At 37.9% G+C, this 19,298-nt stretch overlaps 1 protein-coding gene and 1 long non-coding RNA gene across 2 annotated transcripts; one reads left to right on the plus strand and one right to left on the minus strand.

Moving 5' to 3' along the window:
* Positions 1–44: 44 nt before the first annotated feature.
* LOC124215898 (no child left behind) lies at positions 45–18,938 on the minus strand. The gene is made up of 13 exons (XM_046619802.2): positions 18,723–18,938; positions 18,294–18,431; positions 17,761–17,949; positions 17,466–17,617; positions 17,027–17,381; positions 16,762–16,885; positions 16,434–16,619; positions 15,986–16,285; positions 15,638–15,720; positions 15,021–15,307; positions 3,096–4,795; positions 2,883–2,998; positions 45–2,640 (listed from the first exon to the last, which is right to left on the minus strand). The coding sequence occupies exons 1-13, from the start codon at positions 18,723–18,725 to the stop codon at positions 895–897; spliced, it is 5,379 nt and encodes a 1,792-aa protein (XP_046475758.1). The 5' UTR covers positions 18,726–18,938; the 3' UTR covers positions 45–894.
* On the plus strand, positions 8,449–11,271 carry LOC124215901 (uncharacterized). Its single transcript, XR_011176985.1, has 3 exons — positions 8,449–8,585; positions 10,688–10,796; positions 11,000–11,271. It is a non-coding gene; the product is annotated as an uncharacterized lncRNA (long non-coding RNA).
* Positions 18,939–19,298: the final 360 nt, after the last annotated feature.

The following is a 19,298-nucleotide window of genomic DNA, read 5'->3' on the forward strand; positions in this document are numbered from 1 at the left end:
TTTTTTTACGTATTTTATTATTCATTGTTTTGAACCAGTATGTATTTAAATTTATAAAACATCCGCAATTTTTATTTGTTCTTTTTTTCCTTCTTCTTACATTATTTGTATTTATTTATCTTTGCCTATAACTATATTTTCGTCCTCTTCTCGCGTAGTGTATCTATTAGGAGCATTATCTGACAGCACTTTAAGGCAATACGTACATTAAAAACAATTATATATATTTATACTATGAACATCGTGCGCTATTTATTGGTTGAGAACTTGGAACCAACCGGGTATATTGCGGCCTCTCTAAATACTTTCTCACCCAATAAAAACGTTCAAATAATTTATAATGGTTGTATTATCAAGCACTGCAAGCCCTAAGATGGACCGCAATCAAACTTTTTAAATAAAAGGAAATTACAAATATACACAACGGGGTTAAAGAAAAGTAAATTTAACTGTAGGTACAGATAAAATGATTACAGGAGATACTTACAGATTGTTAAAGCTTTCAAAATAGATCGCAACTTGGGTATGAGTGTTGGGTATTTGATCGGTACATATTTACAATAGATATATATGTATAGTTTTAAAAGCCTCGTTCTGACATTTAGTGATTTTGTCATAAGATAGAAATTGATTCAGAATAATCACTCCGCCTAGAATTGCTTGATGAGCAATTGATAACTGTGTACAAAATCGTATTAAGCGGATTCAATTAATTCATTGAATAATCCAGGAATCGGTTGTAGTCGCGAAGAATAAAACAGACTTCATAAATTTATCACTTTTAAAGGAATGCAATTTTGAAACGTAATATATAAATAATAATTCACGAATAACGAAAGCGAGTGCAAAAACGAAATGTTACGCGTTTCATGAAACGTTTTACATACGCAGTGATTAATCTTTTTGCAGTATACTTAACGGATCCTCGACAATTTGTTCGGCAGTTTTTCTCAAATCCCTGGTACCTGTTCTTTTAATCGCTCCACGCTTTTCAACCGACTCCGATCGACTGACGTATGAGGTCGTCGATTTCCCGAATATATCTTCGCCTCCCTCATTATCGTCGTCGTCGAACAGCCCCGAAGACGTCGTTGGTTTTTTAATCACAGACTTTTTTGCAGCAAACATGTCCTCGTCGCCACTTGACTGATCGCCGAAAATATCCTTCACGATCTTTTTACCGGTGGGAATCCCCTCTACAGGCTTCGTATTAATACCGGCGGTGAATATTTCGGCACTGTCGTCATCGGAAAATATACCGGAGGTAGTACCTCCTTTTTTTGTTTCAGACCTTACTTTTGCCCCTGTAGTTTTTTGGCTTCCTGATGTGTTTTCCTTGCCGATCTCACCGAATATTGATTGACTCTTCGAGGAGGATTCTGTCTTGGTGATGTTTTCTTCCGTAGTAACAATCCGCGATGATGTTGCGCTCGCCTTGTTGGTCAACTTTTTCGTAGCACCGCCAAAAAGATCATCGTCCTGGTTATCGTCGTCGGCAAAAAGATCGATCTTCGATTCCTGGTGGGGTTTTCTGACAGATTTTGGTAGTGCCGTGGTAAAAAAGTCCGTCTCCGAATCCTCGGCGAATATATCGAGACTCTGTTTTTTTGCGGTTGACGTGGTTGTTTTGCTTTTATCAGTTACTCTCAATTTGCCATGTTCCGGTTTCTTCGAGGAACAGTTCGAGAACAATCCATCGTCGTCGTCGTCGAATAACAGATTCTTACCCTTTTCGGGCGACGGAGTTTTCGTTACAAATGGAAATAAATTGCTCGGATCCTTAAGAGGATCGTGGTTACCGTCACGAAGTGGATCGGTTAATTCCTCTTTCTTTTCATCCCGTTTACCAACCCCGCGAGATTCCGCCTTGCTTTCGATCCCCGAATCTTGTTGTTCTTGAGATTTATCCCGTAAGTTCGCTTTACCAGACAACTCTTCATCTCTGATTGATGTATTTTTATCTGCACGTACCTCTTTGCCTGTGATCGGTGTCTCCCACTTCTTAACATCTTCCTTTTTTGTATCGATACAAGACGATTCTGTAGTAACGACTTGATTTGACGACGATTCGAACTGATCGCTGAACACGGTCGTCTCTCCCTTCTGGCTATGCGTCCGGTTCTCACTTTTAGAGGTTTCGTGTTTGGCCGTCTTTTGAACTTTAACGAAGGACTCGACGGGGGAAAGAATCGGGGCCCTGCCAAAAAGGTTGTCCTCTTTCGGCGGATCCTCGGGCAGATCCGGAGGTACATCGAAGAGGTCTTCCTCGTCCGTAGAAGGCGAAAGAAGCGTGTTCTTGTTCATACTCAACGTGCTCTCTTTGCTGAAGCTGATCTCCGAGCGATCGTCGAGAAACGTGGATGAGCTTGATTCGGTCACTCTGACACTGACATTTTCGCTCATGCCCCTAGAAATGATCAACCTGTCGTTATTCGAATTAACGATATTTTCAAAGTTCGCCGAGTTTTCCGTCATGGACGGATTATTGTTTTCACTGTTAGAAGACAAGTTTCGATTTGTTTCGGAGTTGTTATCAATTGCAAAGTCCACGCTGTCGAAATCGATGCCACTTTTACGAAGAGCATTCTGACGCGCGTGCCTACTTTGAGGTCGTCGTTTCGTCTGGATCCGGACTCGACTCTGCAACAGACATTTGTCATGATTACTAATGATAAAAAAACGCTACAATATAGGCTGGATCTGGGGTGTCAAGTTATCATTCAAAACAAATTAGCGTACAAAATTTCAGGCATTTCAGAGGAAAAATCAAGAAACCCATTTTACTTCTATAAGAGTATCAATGGAAATCATGTCTGTTACGTTTACTGAGACGTGTTTCCGACTATGGTCAAGTATTCTGAAAGTACCTCGTTCAAACTTACCTTGGACGCAGCGACGCTCAGTGTTTCGACTTGGACGGGTTGATCAAAGCTGATGGCTGGCTCGATTTCCTTTTGGTCGGTGGGTAAGAGGAGTGCAACAGGTTTGGACGGTTCGTCTACAATTAGAAAAAAGATTCGTCGATCAGTCGCGACAAATTGTAGAGTGTGTGAAATTGCTTGCACATTATCCTGCGTTGAGGAATTTTCGCTTACCTGCAGGCAGTGTAGGTGTAGGATTGTGCCTTGACGTGCTCGAGCAGCTGCCATCCGCGGTGTCCTTGTCCGATTCCTCTTCTACTCTGTCTTCGTTCTTTCTCCAAGCTGGGGGTGAGTCGGTCGGGGACAAGATTTTCAGATCGCTCATTCGCCCCATTAAATTCTTTATTTTTCCCGAAACAACCCGGCGCTGAACGGTGTTCGGTTTTTCGCCCGATCGTATTTCCAGTGTCTTCGGAGGTTCCCGTTTTTCCTCAATGGAGGAAATTTCTTCCGATTTGAAGGACGTCGAGGACGTTTCTTGTTCGGTATAAATATTATCAGACTTGGAGGTTGTCGACGACCTTTCTTCCTCCGAAGAGGAAACTCTTGTTTCGGATTCGAAACTTTTCACCGAAGATCCCTCCGTCACAGTTTTCGTTTCCTCGATGATTTCCGATCTGATTTCCGCCGATTTCGACGCGGCAACGTCTGATCTTTGATTCAATTTTTTCAACACCGCCGGTTTCTTCGCGATTTCCGGCTTCGCGTCCGCTTCGAGAAGCTTCGACTTTTGAACTGTTTTAATTTCGTTCAATATCTTTGTAGCGAGATTCTTGGATTTATTCTTCGAGGAAATACCATCCCCATCGTGTTTACTCAGCGTGGAATGTTCTTCTTCTGTATTTATCGTCCTTTCAACGTTACCTCCAGCGACTGTCGCTTCGCTTCCGCTCTTCGACTCCACATCCGTTTTCTCTACGGTCTTCGCCAGGTCCAGCTTAGCTGCCAATTGTTCCATTACTTTGGATTTAATCTGGCCTCCGATATTCGCCCCCGATTTAACCACCGTCTCCGACGAGGCCTCAGTTTTCTTCACGGATGAAGCTTTCGAGTCACCCTGATCAAATTTACTTGTAGTTTTCGACGGTGCAGCGAACAGATCTTCCGCACCATCGTCAAACAAACTCGGTGCCATTTTCCTCTGACTCTCCGATATTTTCTTACCAAAATTAGGAGCGAACAAATCGTCGTCATCCAGATCATCGAATATACTACCAATGTTCGCGGCTGGCGCGGTCTGCGGAGTCTCTTTGTTGGTACTCTGTTTCCCAACGCTGCTGCTGAAGCTCTTCTGCTGTACAACGGTACTGCTACTGACTTGTTCCGATTTTTCTTCATCCTTTCTCGAGCTGACAGACACTTCCTCGACAACCTTCGAAGCGAATAAATTCGCATTCGCCGAGACTTTGCCGCCGAAATTGTCACTCCCGAGCTCGTCCGCGGTTTCCTTCTCATCGTCGTCGAACAAGCCTCGATTTTTAAAGATATTGAATTTGTCGGAAGGTCGCGACGTCGTCGTTGTTGTGAGAAGATCGGCGCTTTTTTGTGAGCGGGATCCAGAGCTGGTGTTGGAGAAGAGGTCGTCGTCGGAATCAAAGTCATCGAACAACGAGGCCACCTTCGATTTTCTCTCGGTCTTTGACCCGGCTTCCGGCAGCGGTGGAGGGCCGAAGATCTCGTCGGTTTCAAGAAAAATGTCGGAGCTCTGAACTTCCGCTGGGTCGGGTGCTTCCTCGATTCGGGCATTGTTCAATGAATTCTCATTATCACGGCTGAGCGTTTTAGCCGCGAAAAGACTGTCGCTAGCAATCCTTTCTCGATACATGTCTCCGGTCTTATTCCAAGTCGACGTCATCGCCGGCTGGAAGTTAGGGCTGAAAGCATTCCAGACATTACGGTATTAGATATCAAGTTGCGGCATAAATTTGATTATGTTTGAGGAATAAATACCTTAATTAAAAGAACTGTCTAAGCTGAAGAAATTTAATAGGGATATGGTATGTGTTTTATTGTTTATTGGAATCCCGAAATACAGCTTTGTAAATCGAATGGGATTTATATTCTGATATCGCGAGGAAGGCACGTGTAGGTAGGTAAAAAGTAAAAAAGTAGTGCTAGTATACCGCGTCTTATCATTCTAACGACTTGGCAATCACTTTATGTACGTACCTAATTCGTACGGGTGCCAAAAGATTTAGGAAACAAACGCGATGTACTTCAGACCTGGCTGTGGCGTCAGTGACCGGCACCGCGTACAGTAATAAGAGAATTAAAAAAAACCTAAATCTAGGTCAGAGGTGGGTATCTTATATACTTCAGATTTCTCGAGCAGCGGGTCTTTTCTAATTATACGTATCGAATTATCTAGAATACCGATTTTCTCTTGAATGCAGAAATTGTACTTTACAACAGATTATCGATTGGAAAGAAAAGGCACTGAATTTCTTGCAGTAGGCGTCTATGAATTGACTTACCAATCCAGGCATTCTGTTATATTATTAAACCTCATCTTTGCTGATGACGGTGTGCATGAAGAGTATAATGGAGATTAAATGTTGGAAAATAAATCGGTAAGTGACACATGTTGCACCATGAGACGGAAGGTGAGAGTATATTTCTAATTGATCAGCGAAGTCTTTTGATTATTTTCGTGACTCACGTGGTCGTGATCCATTCAACAATATCCCCGAAATGGATATTATTATTCACAATTGCGTAGGTTTATACAACAAGGAGAATTTTAAACCTAAATAGGTATATCTTATACGTACGTATAATGATTTTTGAGACATCCCAACTTTACAAGAACTGAAAGAGAACTAAAACTAGCGGTTCCGTCCGCTGAATTAGCAAAGGAAATGTCTAAAGCCAAACTAACCAGAGCGCAGCGAAAACGTCTCTTGATAGACCAGACTAGAAGAAGGATGTAAAAGTCGGACAGCTGCGCTTGGTGATCAGAGACGTGTCGTACGCAGGTGTGATACCTTCCTTGTATCCTCGATTTCCGGCCACTTTCGCAGTTACCGATGCACCGTGCAATTTTGCGATGCAAATACGAGATACTGATTATTGATGTCCTTCGGACAAGGAGAAAAGTAAATCAAAATAAGATCGAAGCTAGGTGAAATGAACTGCGTAAAAGTTCGCGTGCAGTCGTTTTCGCCTGGTGAGCAGTCGGAAAGTAACTGAGAGCATTTTGAGAAATTCTACGAAACGGCAGACGTCAGGTGTGGAGGTTTTCCTATCGTCACTACAGATCGAGCTTGCACAATCGTCTCCGCAAAAGCGCTGGCCAACTGCCAACACGTGTACGCTACAGATATATACAGAGGACAACGACCAGACCGCTATCGTATACAGATTCGTAGAGCCGCAACCGCGCGATCGAATCAGATTTTTTAAACATGCCTTTTATTTATACCGACGATCTGATTTTCTGCAGACAACCTGGCGAGCCCCGCGGAATTATTGCGCTTTCTAGAAATTTACGAAAATCGTTTCCGTTTAAGAAAATGTTTATAGAAACTCAGCTCAGATGTGTGATCCGGATCTTGTACACACTTCTCTGCGTGAATAGATATTTTTCTGCAATTTTTTCCGCAACATCGCATGATGACGCAAATACTGCGCAGTAACGATAAGTATTAATTACATTGTGGCTGTAATCAACGTTAAGTAAGTGGCTATAAATGAACTTAGCGTTGTGTCGGTCAGTATAATTGATGAGTGAAAAATGTTTCAGAGACCTGTGGAATTCTTGCACGATAGTGTTGCGTTTGGTGATTGAAAATCGGGCCTGCCTCAATTATTAATGTTGTCGTCAATTTAAAGATTTATCGTATTGGTAAATCTTGGTGAATGGGCAATGAAAGTAAACGTGTATCTTCGATAACGTTTCGGCCCGGATAAGGGCCGTCCTCAGAACGATCAATTTTTTATTTGACTGTCAAGAACATAAATTTTCTCAGTAAGACATAAACTTCTATGGATATAATAATACTGAAAGTCATAATCTATTGTAGTTTAGAGCGAACATATCGTATATCTGTTATGATTAAAAAGATTATCGAAATTAAGGAGTAATTTACATTGCATAAGAAGGGGGATGAAGACACTGGTCACAATCATAAAATACAAAATGGAGAGCGATGGTTCTTCAATTGGATGACAATAGACATTGGCGTCTTCTCCAATTGTTATTATATCCATAGAAGTTTATGGCTTACTGAGAAAATTTATGTTCTTGACAGTCAAATAAAAAATTGATCGTTCTGAGGAGGGCCCCTATCCGGGCCGAAACGTTAACGAAAATACACGTTTACTTTCATTGGCCGTTCACCAAGATTTACCAATACATTACATACGAGGTCGAGAATATCAATCCTTCTTAAAAATTTATCGTCTGTGGGACAATAATTCCCAGATTCTCTTCCTTCTTTCGTCAATTTCATATGCGATAAATTTCTCTCGTGGAAAAAATACTTGGATTGTTGAAAAGATACGAACTAATTCACGATTTCAGTAAATGGTTACGACAGGGTTTACCGAATGTTACATAATATATACACGGACCAACGTCAATCGTATGTTGACCAATAATTGGAATTCACCAAACATTACACAACACAGAGGATAATGAGACAAATAATAAGATCGTGTAAAGTATTCAAATAAAAGGCAGCATAGTTTTCGTACACCACCAAAGCGAAAGGAAGTCGCTCGACTCGAATATTTATAATTATTGTTTTGTATTGAAGATATGTATTATACGATATATATTATATATTATGCATAATAAAAATGATCTACTTCTTTCGCTGAGAAGCGGAAAAAGTTATTCGAGGAAAAAGAAACACTAATTTGGAAGATTCTGCATTAAGTTTTTTTTTTTTTTTTTCATGTTACAAATAACGTAGCCGAATTGAAAAGTCTGCAGACAGGTGGCTTAAAATCGTTTTCAAGCAATCTACGTTTAGGAAAAAATGTTGGTGTTGCCTTTCGATTGGCAGCTTCATGACGATGTCATTTCTCTTGACCATTATTTTCAGATTTCCTGCCATTACATAGAATGATAAGTTGAAATAACCGATAGATAATTATCGCTGATAGGCTAATAGAGTCTGACATGAGTTTAAAATGTTTGAATTGCCGGGAACTGGTGATCATTAAATAAATTCTGTTCCAAGATATTATAGCCCCATAGATATCGTCTAATTCATAATCATTTTTAACACCATTATCCACATCTCTGCTGCGAGTATTATTTAATAGTATCAGATAAATATTAAAATATTAAACGTCAAGCGAAGATTGTATCATTTTATTTCAAGATTTATGGCGGTCTTGTCAACAGATTGAAATTATGTACAGCTCTGCGTGGAGGCGCTTTGCCAGTTATAATTACGACAATATCGTTATCTATTCAATACACTCATGCGTTTGAAAGTAGAAAAAAAAAAAAATATTAATGCGACATTTGTGTATATAAGAGCAGAGGAAACTTTTATGAGACACGAGACATCTGGATAATTTGGAGGGCGAACGTTTCAGATTCTCTATAAAAAAGTTACTTCTTCATCGTCAAGATCACCACTATGAAGATCCTGCAATCTGCAACTGTGATTTTTGTCTTACTGCAAATCCTCGTAACTATTTCGGCATTAAGTGAGTCTATTTTAGAAATATCACGTGATACTGTATATATATGTATATACAATTTAAGATTTTAATATTAACATTAAGGGGTGGCTCATCGTACTTTTCGATTTTCCATAAGAATAACATAGGATAAATGTTGTTTGCTTCTTCTAGTTTTTATAACTAACTAACGAAGCGTCTCACAAAAAATCAAAGGTCATATTTTTGTAGGAAATTGAATGATCTACAAAAGAGGCCTCCTGTCAAAATTTCGTAAAACTAACTGTGTCAAAGTTACAGCCTGTCAAAAGTTGAGTTACCTATAATTTGACCTTTTTTGAATATTACAGCGTAGCTACCGGTCTCATAAAAAAAAGTGTGCACGCGTTTTTTTGTGAAGCGTACATTTTACTTTAAATATATGATAACTAATAATTAATTTTTGCAACAATGGAAAAAAATGTCAATATTACTCAAATTTTTCAAATTTCCTCTGAAATTTATTGATTAATTTTTTTGAAAAAAAAAAATAATTAAATAAACTTATTATTTCAACACGTTAAATTTGTATTCGATAATTATTGTTCGAATACATGTCTCGAAAATGTCTCAATTATAATTCTAAATTATAATTAAGTAATCTTTTTTATTTATTAAACTGTTGATAGATGTGATTGCTTTTATAGACTCTGTCATTAGTACCATTAGTTGCAAAAATTAATTATTAGTTACCATCTATTTAAAGTAAAATGTACGCTTCACAAAAAAACGCATGCACACTTTTTTATGAGACCGGTAGCTACGCTGTAATATTCAAAAAAAGGTCAAATTATAGGTAACTCAACTTTTGACAGGCTGTAACTTTGACACAGTTTGTTTTACGAAATTTTGACAAGAAGCCTTTTTTGTAGATCATTCAATTTCCTACAAAAATATGACTTCAGATTTTTTGTGATACGCTTCGTTAGCTAGTTATAAAAACTAGAAGAAGCAAACAACATTTATCCTATGTTATTCTTATGGAAAATCGAAAAGTGCGATGAGCCACCCCTTAATATTAATATTAAAATCTTAAATTTTAACTGGTGTCTTCGTATACCTAAATGAAACTTTTGAACCTGTTTGGAAGGAAAAAAAATAAAAAATTTTTTCTGAATCACCCTACAGGAATACACCCTAAAGATTCAGAAAGCTACGAGATTTTAGTTTCACAAGTAATCAAGTAATACAATCACAGTTCAAAAACAAGTCCTGATGCTAACCAGATTCAAAATTTTGTTTCAATTCTACAAAATCTACATATATTATCATATAATAATTCGAAAGTAGATACATTATCATAGTGATCATTAAACGTGAGGCTCAAAGTCACGGTAAACAAGACTTTCCTCAATAGACAAAAAAATCATTCAATGAGTAAATACTTCCGATGAAAATTGTCAAATCTACTGAGAAGTAAAACTTTCTTACATCAATTTTAATAATTGATGAAGAGGAATGTTTACGTTAAATAAAACAACAAATTCGATAGAGACAACACATTATTTGAAATTCAAAGCGCTGAGCCATGCAGAAGTACTATGTTTTATGTATGACGTATATTACACGTACATACATTTTTCCAAGTATATTTCCCAACTCTAGTTTCGCAATCAGATACAATTCTCCGGAAATTTAATAGCCTCCTCAAAATATAATAAAATTTTCTGTCATTCTGATATTTTTAAGAATTTGAGAACCTTCAAGTCTCGCAGGCATGTCGATTATTCAACATTTTCTCCTCTCGAAACAAATAAATGTGATTCAAGTCCGCAGCATTGTAGTAACGAAACGACAAATGACGGATAATCTGAAGATAGTGACAAATACTAATGCATAAAAAATCATCACTACAAGCTTATACAAAATGGATATTTCAGCTCATATTAGTGCATTTACGGTACTAGCGAAAAAAAGTACCTGGTGTTTATTTTATTAATTTCATTTATTTATTAATTAAATTTATTAATAAGTTAATTTTTTCTGGGGTCGCGGTTTATACATCACACATTAACATTACGCATTATTAATTGTAAGCTCGATAACTTTTACCTGAAAAATGACGATGAATCATAATGCAATTATTACAGAAAACGTATGCAAGTACAAAAGAAGGCAAATGACACCGGGACAGAGTGTCTCGGACTGCTACACAATTACAACTTGCAAAAAGGGGGGCGTTTTATCGCGAAAAGAGTCGTAAGTACAATAATAATTATAATAATTATAATAATGATAATAATAATACCTACAGTTTCAAGTTTCATTGTTAAAGCTTTCACGGCCAGGGTTCTTATTCCTAGCACTTCGTGTTACTATATAATTAACCAATCAGGTGTCATATCATCATGAAATTTTTAGGGCGGACGGCGATGCTGATAATGAATTTTTCTCTCCAACAGATGCCCGAGATACATCTGCGCTCACTATTTACGCGGTTACAAACAGTTCGATCACCGTAAGCCCTATCCCGAATGTTGCGGTGGTCCCATTTGCGACGATGTCTTCAAATCTTACTATTACATACCCTGATGGACGAGCGATTGAGTCAAAGATGTTACCCGAAAGTCTAATTAACTTATAGTATGCATACACGTAAATATAAAATCCAATGATGGGCTTTAGTGGATTGCATATATTGTATACACGTATCTATGGATATATATATATAAATAAAAAAGTGATAGGTTTTCGTTATTTCAATTAAATCACCCAATCGCGTTTGAATCCCGTATAAGTGCGTAAAATATCTTTAGTTGTAAACTTCAAGTTGAAATATCTTTGTCGTTTAACTTATTGCTGTACCTGCGAATATAGATATTCTATCGATTACTCACGGCCGCTTACTGTTTAGATGTAAGCTGTAAACTCCCAACATGAGAATACTTCTAAACGAATGAAAAACGCTTGGTCGATTGCCAGACTATGTGTACTGTATTAGTGCAACCGGAACGATGAACTGCATTCTCATCGAGTGTAGGATTGAAATACTTGTTACGTCCTGTACGTTTGTTAATCTGCAACGGCTTGTGGATTCGATTATTCATTTTTCGTTGCTTTCTCCGGAGTTTTCATTTTTTCTAAATACCACGAGCTATCTTATCGACTATCCGATAACAGTATGAGCTAACGTTTACACAACAATTCACAGCTGCCCAAAAGCGAGATGTGAGAATCGATGAGACCGCGAGATTTGAACATATCGGCGCTCTAGCCACGCTGACGCCCGTGTGGTACATGCTGATTTCTGTACTTTCGTTATCTTACATAAGCGGTATTTATATTGCCACTTAGAGTTGTGATAAAGAAAGCGTGTAAAACAAAAAAAAAAAAAAATGAGTAAGAGTCCATTATTGCCAACAAATTACGAGACCCACTGCAAATAAAGAAGTTATATGAAGTGTTTTTATTGGAAAAGTGTAACCAATTACGTGATACCACATTTTTTTTCACTTTAGCTAATATTGATGAAGAAATAAAGAATGAATTTCGATCCGCGTAAATGAGGCAAAAAATCCAGTTTTTATGCTAATATCACAACTGATCGCTGTATACACACCAAATACTTCATTGGAAATTTATGTCCAGTTTGCACAATTAAAAAGTCTTTCTCGGAATGTCGGTGAAAATAATTTTGAATTACTTGAAACATCGCACTTGCTGAGGAAAAAGTTTCGAAGCAAGAATCTGTAATGTAGGTTTGGCTAAAAAATAAATCTGGATTCGTATTTCCTAAAATTTTGCGCGATTTCGTAGACAAACGTAGGTATAATACACAGATAACAGGTCGTTATTGTACGGATCATGATTAGTCTTGGCAAACGATCCACTACGAACGAAGAGAAAAGTAACTCAAGGTGAGTTTATACGAGAGGTGTAAACAAACCTATGGATGCTGCTTTGAAGTGAAGTAAAGTATTTTACGGCTGCTTCGATCGCGCAGTTCATCATCATCTGTTCCCTCGTTTTAAATACTCCCGTCTCCTTTCACCGCACATAATCCTACTACCTTTGAAAATTTTCAACAGCACAATCTATCGATCTTCAACTACTACGAAGCGCCTCACTATAAACTTTAAAAATATTGCGTACAGAATAAGGTGTACAGAATTATGCTCGCATATCTATGACAGAGGAGCACTGGATCGACTACTGCCAGTATTTTGCGATTAAGTCATTTAAGGGACCAATCTCACTCCGAAGCTCCTCACGGCCCGTCCCACACGCCAGTCTTCGATCGACCTTGTGCAAGTCTTCCTTGTATAATACGAGCGTCGTTTCGGGCTCACGCGATATTCTATACGAGTATTCACGACGTAGCTGCGGATGTATTCTGGCGAAAGTGTATACGACATGGAATCCCATGAGTAATACCTACGACCGATGGCTATAGAGCACGATCAATCGAACCGTTCGTCTTTTCCGCAGAAGTTAAGATTTGCCACTTACGTCACTTCATGCCTTGGGAAATTCAAACTCACCGGAGTGAAGCTCGAGGTGTTTTTTCTCTACCTAATAGAAACGATCTCGATTCAATCTGCATAGATAGTGAAAAAATTACTTTCCTTGTTGCTGATTGAAAATAATATAAAATAAAACTGACCGTCCCTTGAACACAGCAAATCGCGACGAAGACTGTTGAACTGATGAAAAACAGTGACTTGGAATACGGGGAGCGTATTCGAAATGATACTAGATTTGTTTCATCGACGTCAGACTCGGAATAGGTGTAAAGGAAAAAAATGGGCCGGACTGGCAACTGCTAACTGCAGAAACCGTTCAGTTTCCAATTTTCCGCGCTTACAGTTGCAGACTTTTTTAATTACCGTAACATTTCGAATATGCACTCGTGGCTCAAACCAATTAACCTACTTGCAAGATCTCTTCGGTAAGCTATTTCTAGACTTGCTTGACTGCACGTTCGACCGATTATAAGTGTTTGCAGAATTCGCAGCCGCGTTCCACAGTGATGCAGCTCTACTTTCTTCGTCGAAATCCTCATTTTCTCCCTGGTGGTAATAGAGATTTTTCCCGTTATAACGCGCTGACTAAAACTTGAAAAAAAAGATCAGTTAAAATTACCTTGCACATTGAATTTTTTAAATGTTTTCACGAATTTTTAAAACAGAAGTTAGTGTCAGACCTAATTCCGATACATTCCGATATGGTGATTTTACCTTCTGAATGATAACAAACAACTTTAATTAATACAATTCAATACACCTAATCGGACACTGCGTGCTGCGCGGTCGCGCGCAAAATATCGGTCGAACGGGTATAATTTTAGCTTCAAATACGCGCGCACGAATTCATTGATTACATCAATGTACGGTGCGTTCGGTCACCGAGAATTATACACGACGATCATTTTTACACCGACAGCAATATAATCGCCCAGCACTGTTATTTCGGAATTGACCAGTACCTACGGATGAAATCATTCTCGCTTTTAAATTATCTCACGTCATTGTTTCGCTATGTCAACCACTTTCAATGTTGTTATTCCTACCTGATTCCCAATGACCGCATCATGCGTACTGTCACGCCTGTTTTTGTATGCGAAATAAAGTAGTTTATTGAAACTGCACGGATGTTGCCGCTTGATCCACCGAAACTTGACGCGTATTTGCGTACATGGTTCGTAGCTGGTACTTATAAATAAACTTTATGTGTTTAAATTTTGACATGATTTCGACAATTTTGTTTCAAGGAGACTGTAGAGTCAGGAATAAAGTCGATTCATAACCAAATCTTTTTTTTCTATACAACAATTATCCACACTGCTCAATTACGCAAGTAAACACTCCTGACCTTCTATTATACTTTGTACAGATGTATATAGAATTCTCGTCCAAACGATGACTTTGGGAAAAGTTTGAGCTGCCTTAGATCACTTGCTGATACTTGTCAGTACCATACATTTACATATATCATGCCATGATTACAATTAAATCTAATTGAGAAAGAGAAGTTAAAACAAAAAAGATTGTTCTATTTCATTTTCAAGGACTTAATAATAGCTTACCCATTCATACAAAATACATTATGAGATTTCATTTGCATATTTATAGTATCCCAATAACGCTTCTAAGGATGAATAAACCGATACCTGAGAAGTTACTATCTTCATTTGCCTTTCAATGTAAATTTGATTTAACATGTTTTGAATTTGGTCGTTTCAGATTTTAACGAAAAATAGAGTAGAACGTATTTGACAGATAATAGTCGTGTTTCAGATTTCGCAGCTCAGCGGGATGATGAGTTATTCATGCTTTATAAAACAAATTGAATTCAGAGATAATATACATGCCTGCTAATTATAGTAATCAGAAAATATATCATACTCCGAATTTTTCATAAAATTCACTCAGTGTCTGACAGGCATGTAACATCCTGGTGAATAATAAACCGTGAGCAACCTACCTTATATTCGAGCCTGCCGTAACGTCATCCACACTTGGTGGCTGCAAGGAAATACCGCTGCTTTCGCCACTCTGCATGTTGCGAGATATCATCACCGAACTGCCATTACTAGAATCGTTATTTATCACCGAATTAGCGGCATTCCTCGTATTTGTTGCTCTACTTCGTGGAGTTTCAAAATCGGATGATGATTGACTGCTACAGGATTCACTCGACGGTTGCCGACGCAGCTTTCCTGAAGCAAATATATCGATCTGGCCAAGGATAGAAACTCCACCCACTGGTTTCTGCAATAATTAAACAACGGATGATCATTACGACAGAACGATACTGACAGAGAAGTTTAGCATGGCTGTCTGTCAAAGTTAAGCACTTTTTCGATAGAACTTGGATATTTCAACTTCGTTCGCTACAAACAGAATTACCTTATTTTACTCTGATCATTGTTATTCTGACAAGGAAGAATTGTTACAGCTTATTTTTTTGATTATACATTAATAACGTACAGTAATTGGTTTGGAACACACCAAAAGGGGCTTAATGGGGGAAGCACTGAAAATTCAAGCAAGGTAGAACAGTTCTTGCAATCTAAGAATGCGCCTTCAGTGAGATCGTACCTTTTTACTACTGGTGTTGGATGCTTCTGCGGGTGTCGAACCAGTACTCTTGTCTGGAACACTCTTCTTGGCTGCGATCCAATCTGATCAACAGAATTCTAATATTAACTAGGGTTATTTATAGCTTTGCAGTACAGCGAAGTTTGCTGATATTATTCAAGATTTGAATAGAATTTGGAGAAATTTCAAAATATGGGCTTAATTCTAAATAAGCTTGAACAATTCATCAGGATCACAAAATACCGTTTGCGTCTTTTCAGCAGGCAGTGAAATAAAAGAAATCTTCAAGTATTGCTGTTTAATCAGATGCTGATTCTCAAAACTTTTGAACTGTATGATTAATTTTACCGTTGCGATTGCTTTCTCCGCTGAAAATATTTCCCTCATCCTCTGGTTCGTCACCAAATAGTGAATTAACCATGTCGTTCGTTTCAGGCGTACTTGTTGCCATTCCTGTTTTTTCCGTGATCCTACTCACGGACAACAAGTTTTTACTTTTTGGTTTACCTTCTGTGCGAAGGCTGTTGGTTGGTGAATTTTGTTGTTTAAAGAGCTTGCTTGTTGACAGTTTACTCGAAAATAGATTATCCGAATCCTCTGAATCCGCATCACCAAATAGATCGTCAATTGCTGATTTTGGTTTGGTTGCTGGAGGTGGTAATGATGCGATAGGTAGATGAAAATTATTAGAACATAAAAATGAGTCAAGTAAAATGAAGCAGAGAGGCGAATTTTTATCAGCCCTGCAAACTCGATTTGAATCCGAAATATTCCGTAATATCGAATACGAACTTACCAACAGCACTGATAGGTGGTGGAACATCAAGCGATGAAGGAATGATGGAGGATTGCAAGGGGTCATCAAGCTTGTTGCCCCACAAAGAGTTGCGGGATTTTTCGGAAAATAACGACGTCGGTTCACTGAATAAATTTTTGGATGGCGCACCGAACAAGTCTTCATCTTCTTGGGTAAAAAGATCATCTGTAACGTGTAAGTGGAACATTTATTATATATTATATTTGCATGCAACGATCTTTTCGTATATCTCGTGATAATATCGAGACAAAAAAACCTGCTTGATTGCCGTTTTGTAATATATCACGAATTTTTGGTAAAGTAGTACCTTCAGGCTGAGTTGTAACAGATTCGTCAATGACTTGAGCATTTATAGATTTTTGTGGTGGAATGACACTCCCCAACCTTTTAGCTAATTCCTCTGCAAAATTTGGTGCTCCACTGATAGAATTCTATAATCATAAATAAGTTTCAAGGAGTTTTGCATCTGATATGCATTATAAGTGTAGTGTGAAAAAATAGTGTTTGTAATAAATTACGACATAAAAACTAAATCTCTCAGTCTAAAAAGTAGGTATTGTAAAATATATTACTTTGGGTACGCTATTGGCAGTCGTGGAGGTTTCATTTTCTGAACCAAATATATCTTGGTTATCATAGGATCCCCTATCATCAATGTTCTGCACTGTATTATTCATCGCATTAAAGTCGTTGGATTCACTAGACGACGAAGACAGTCTCGCTATTCGTGGTTTGTGCATGTTAATTTGTTTCGAAACTACAGCTGTGTCATCGCCTGAATCACTTTCAGATTCACCTTCCTCCTGGCGATCTGAGTCGCTACTGCTAGTCTCCAAGCCGATTTTAGTTGAATTCTTCCATTTTTCAGAGCCAATTATGTAAGGTAGCGGACGATCCTGGTATGGATCCTTTGGTCTCAATATGACGCTGTGAAAAATGTAAGTTTCATAGTGAAAATACCAGCATGTCATTAGTGGCAGTATTTTGTATTTTTGAATGCTGTTTTCAAACCTTGGAATCGCAGTCTCTCCTTCATCTTCACTATCGCTAGCAATAACTTCCAATATTTCGTATTTTTCTTCCATTATCGCGATTCCACGCCGTACAGTCTCACCTATGCTTGCTATCAGTTCTGCATCTAGCTGTTCTTTCGTTTTTGGTACCTGATAAAATTTATCAGATTAATAACTAAGGTCAAATCTTTTCATCAGACAGATTTTACTTCTATAGAACAATACACAATTTACAGTAGAAATGAAACAAGAGACAAGTGTAGCAAAAAAAAAATTCGGCCTTGCCGACGTACTTCTAGCTGTTGTTCTTTCGGTGGTTCAGCTTCTATTTCATCCTCGTAGACTCTACTCTCGATAAACTGTGTGTTGGCTAGAGCTAGTGATGTGTTGGTTATATTATCTATGAAAATAATTGTTTCGTCAAGCTCTGAACTGAACGAATTTAAGGCTTCCTGCGTCTTGTTAGCTGTTGTCATCAGCTTCTGAAGGAAAGAAACAAAAAAAAAACACGCACAAGAGTGTTATTTTTTTTATTAAAAATTCATTCTAATAGTGAAAAACCAGACTACAATCATTACCAAAGTGAAGTGTAACAGGGAAATCTTTTGAAACGACAGATATTGAAGTATTGAATTTAAATAAGACCGTTTAATAAAAGTAAAGTAAAAATAAGCGTTTTCGTCCCATAATTAGTTCTGAACACGTATTGCATCTGATTTTTATTTTCCTTTGATTGAAAACAGCTTGATTTTCTATCAGTGTGCCTAATATCTGGCTTTATATTATTATACCAGATCCGAAGTGTTTATTAACTAAAAATTCCTACATCTGAAAATTGTTGCAGATGCTGTAGAAGGCCGGCATCTCCGGCAAGATTCCAGGCAGTTCTTTTTTCTCGCATTTCATCTGTAGTCCATGGATGATCCCATGGTTTCTCTGCTCTCTCCGGTCCAGCAGACGAGTCCTAAGAAATTATTCAAACAAGTTATAATATTTTCAACTATACCACCACGATTACAGATAGTGAATTTACTGCCTAACAGTATAGTTTGAGAGGTTATTCAGAATAAAATTTAGGGGTCTCCCATCTGAGGTTTAGCTATTGACAGAAGACCCCTAAATTGTCCGCGTGATTGTGATCCTCCCCTTCAATGTCAGCTGATAAAGAGGAACAAAAAAAGTAGGAATATCACCGTAGAGATAAAATTGTAAAGTAAGTGAGTGAAGTTTAAATATTAAAACTAGAGATTTTCACCATTTCTTATCTGGACTGACACCTAAAGTGTCCCGAGTCACTTTTCCGTTGTGCAAATCACATTTAACAGGGAAAATTTGGTTATTAATATCAAGCTGATTCCGTTGACAACTTAGGAGCAACCACTTCTCTTATTATTGCTTACGGTGCAATCGAATTCATTTGTTAATCGAGGTTCGAGCCGCAGTTTTAAAATCGCAAGTCGCAACTTTAGGCGTAGAGATTTGGTTTACAGCATTACCAGCTTGGTGGTTTTGAAAAGTTATTCGTAGGAAGAGATGCCTGTTTGGCGGGAAATATAATGATTCGAAGGAATGTTGGCATATTTGGTAAAAAATTTTGCAATTTAAAGCTAATGTGGTGGTAATGTTTCATGTTTTTAGTGGGAAATTTGGCGTTTTTATTGATTTAGTATTTTGGCAGTAAATTATGGGTTGATTATTACTAAAAATATCGGATGTACGTAATACAAATCAAATAATCGATTCTTATCTCGATTCCGTAATCGATTAAAGAACGCCGAAGAGTCTGGTCATTTTTAGCGGAATAATGACAATTAAGTTGGCAGCGCTGTTT

Source organism: Neodiprion pinetum, chromosome 4 (genome assembly GCF_021155775.2).
Source record: "Neodiprion pinetum isolate iyNeoPine1 chromosome 4, iyNeoPine1.2, whole genome shotgun sequence".
NCBI classification, from domain to species: Eukaryota; Metazoa; Arthropoda; class Insecta; order Hymenoptera; family Diprionidae; genus Neodiprion; species Neodiprion pinetum.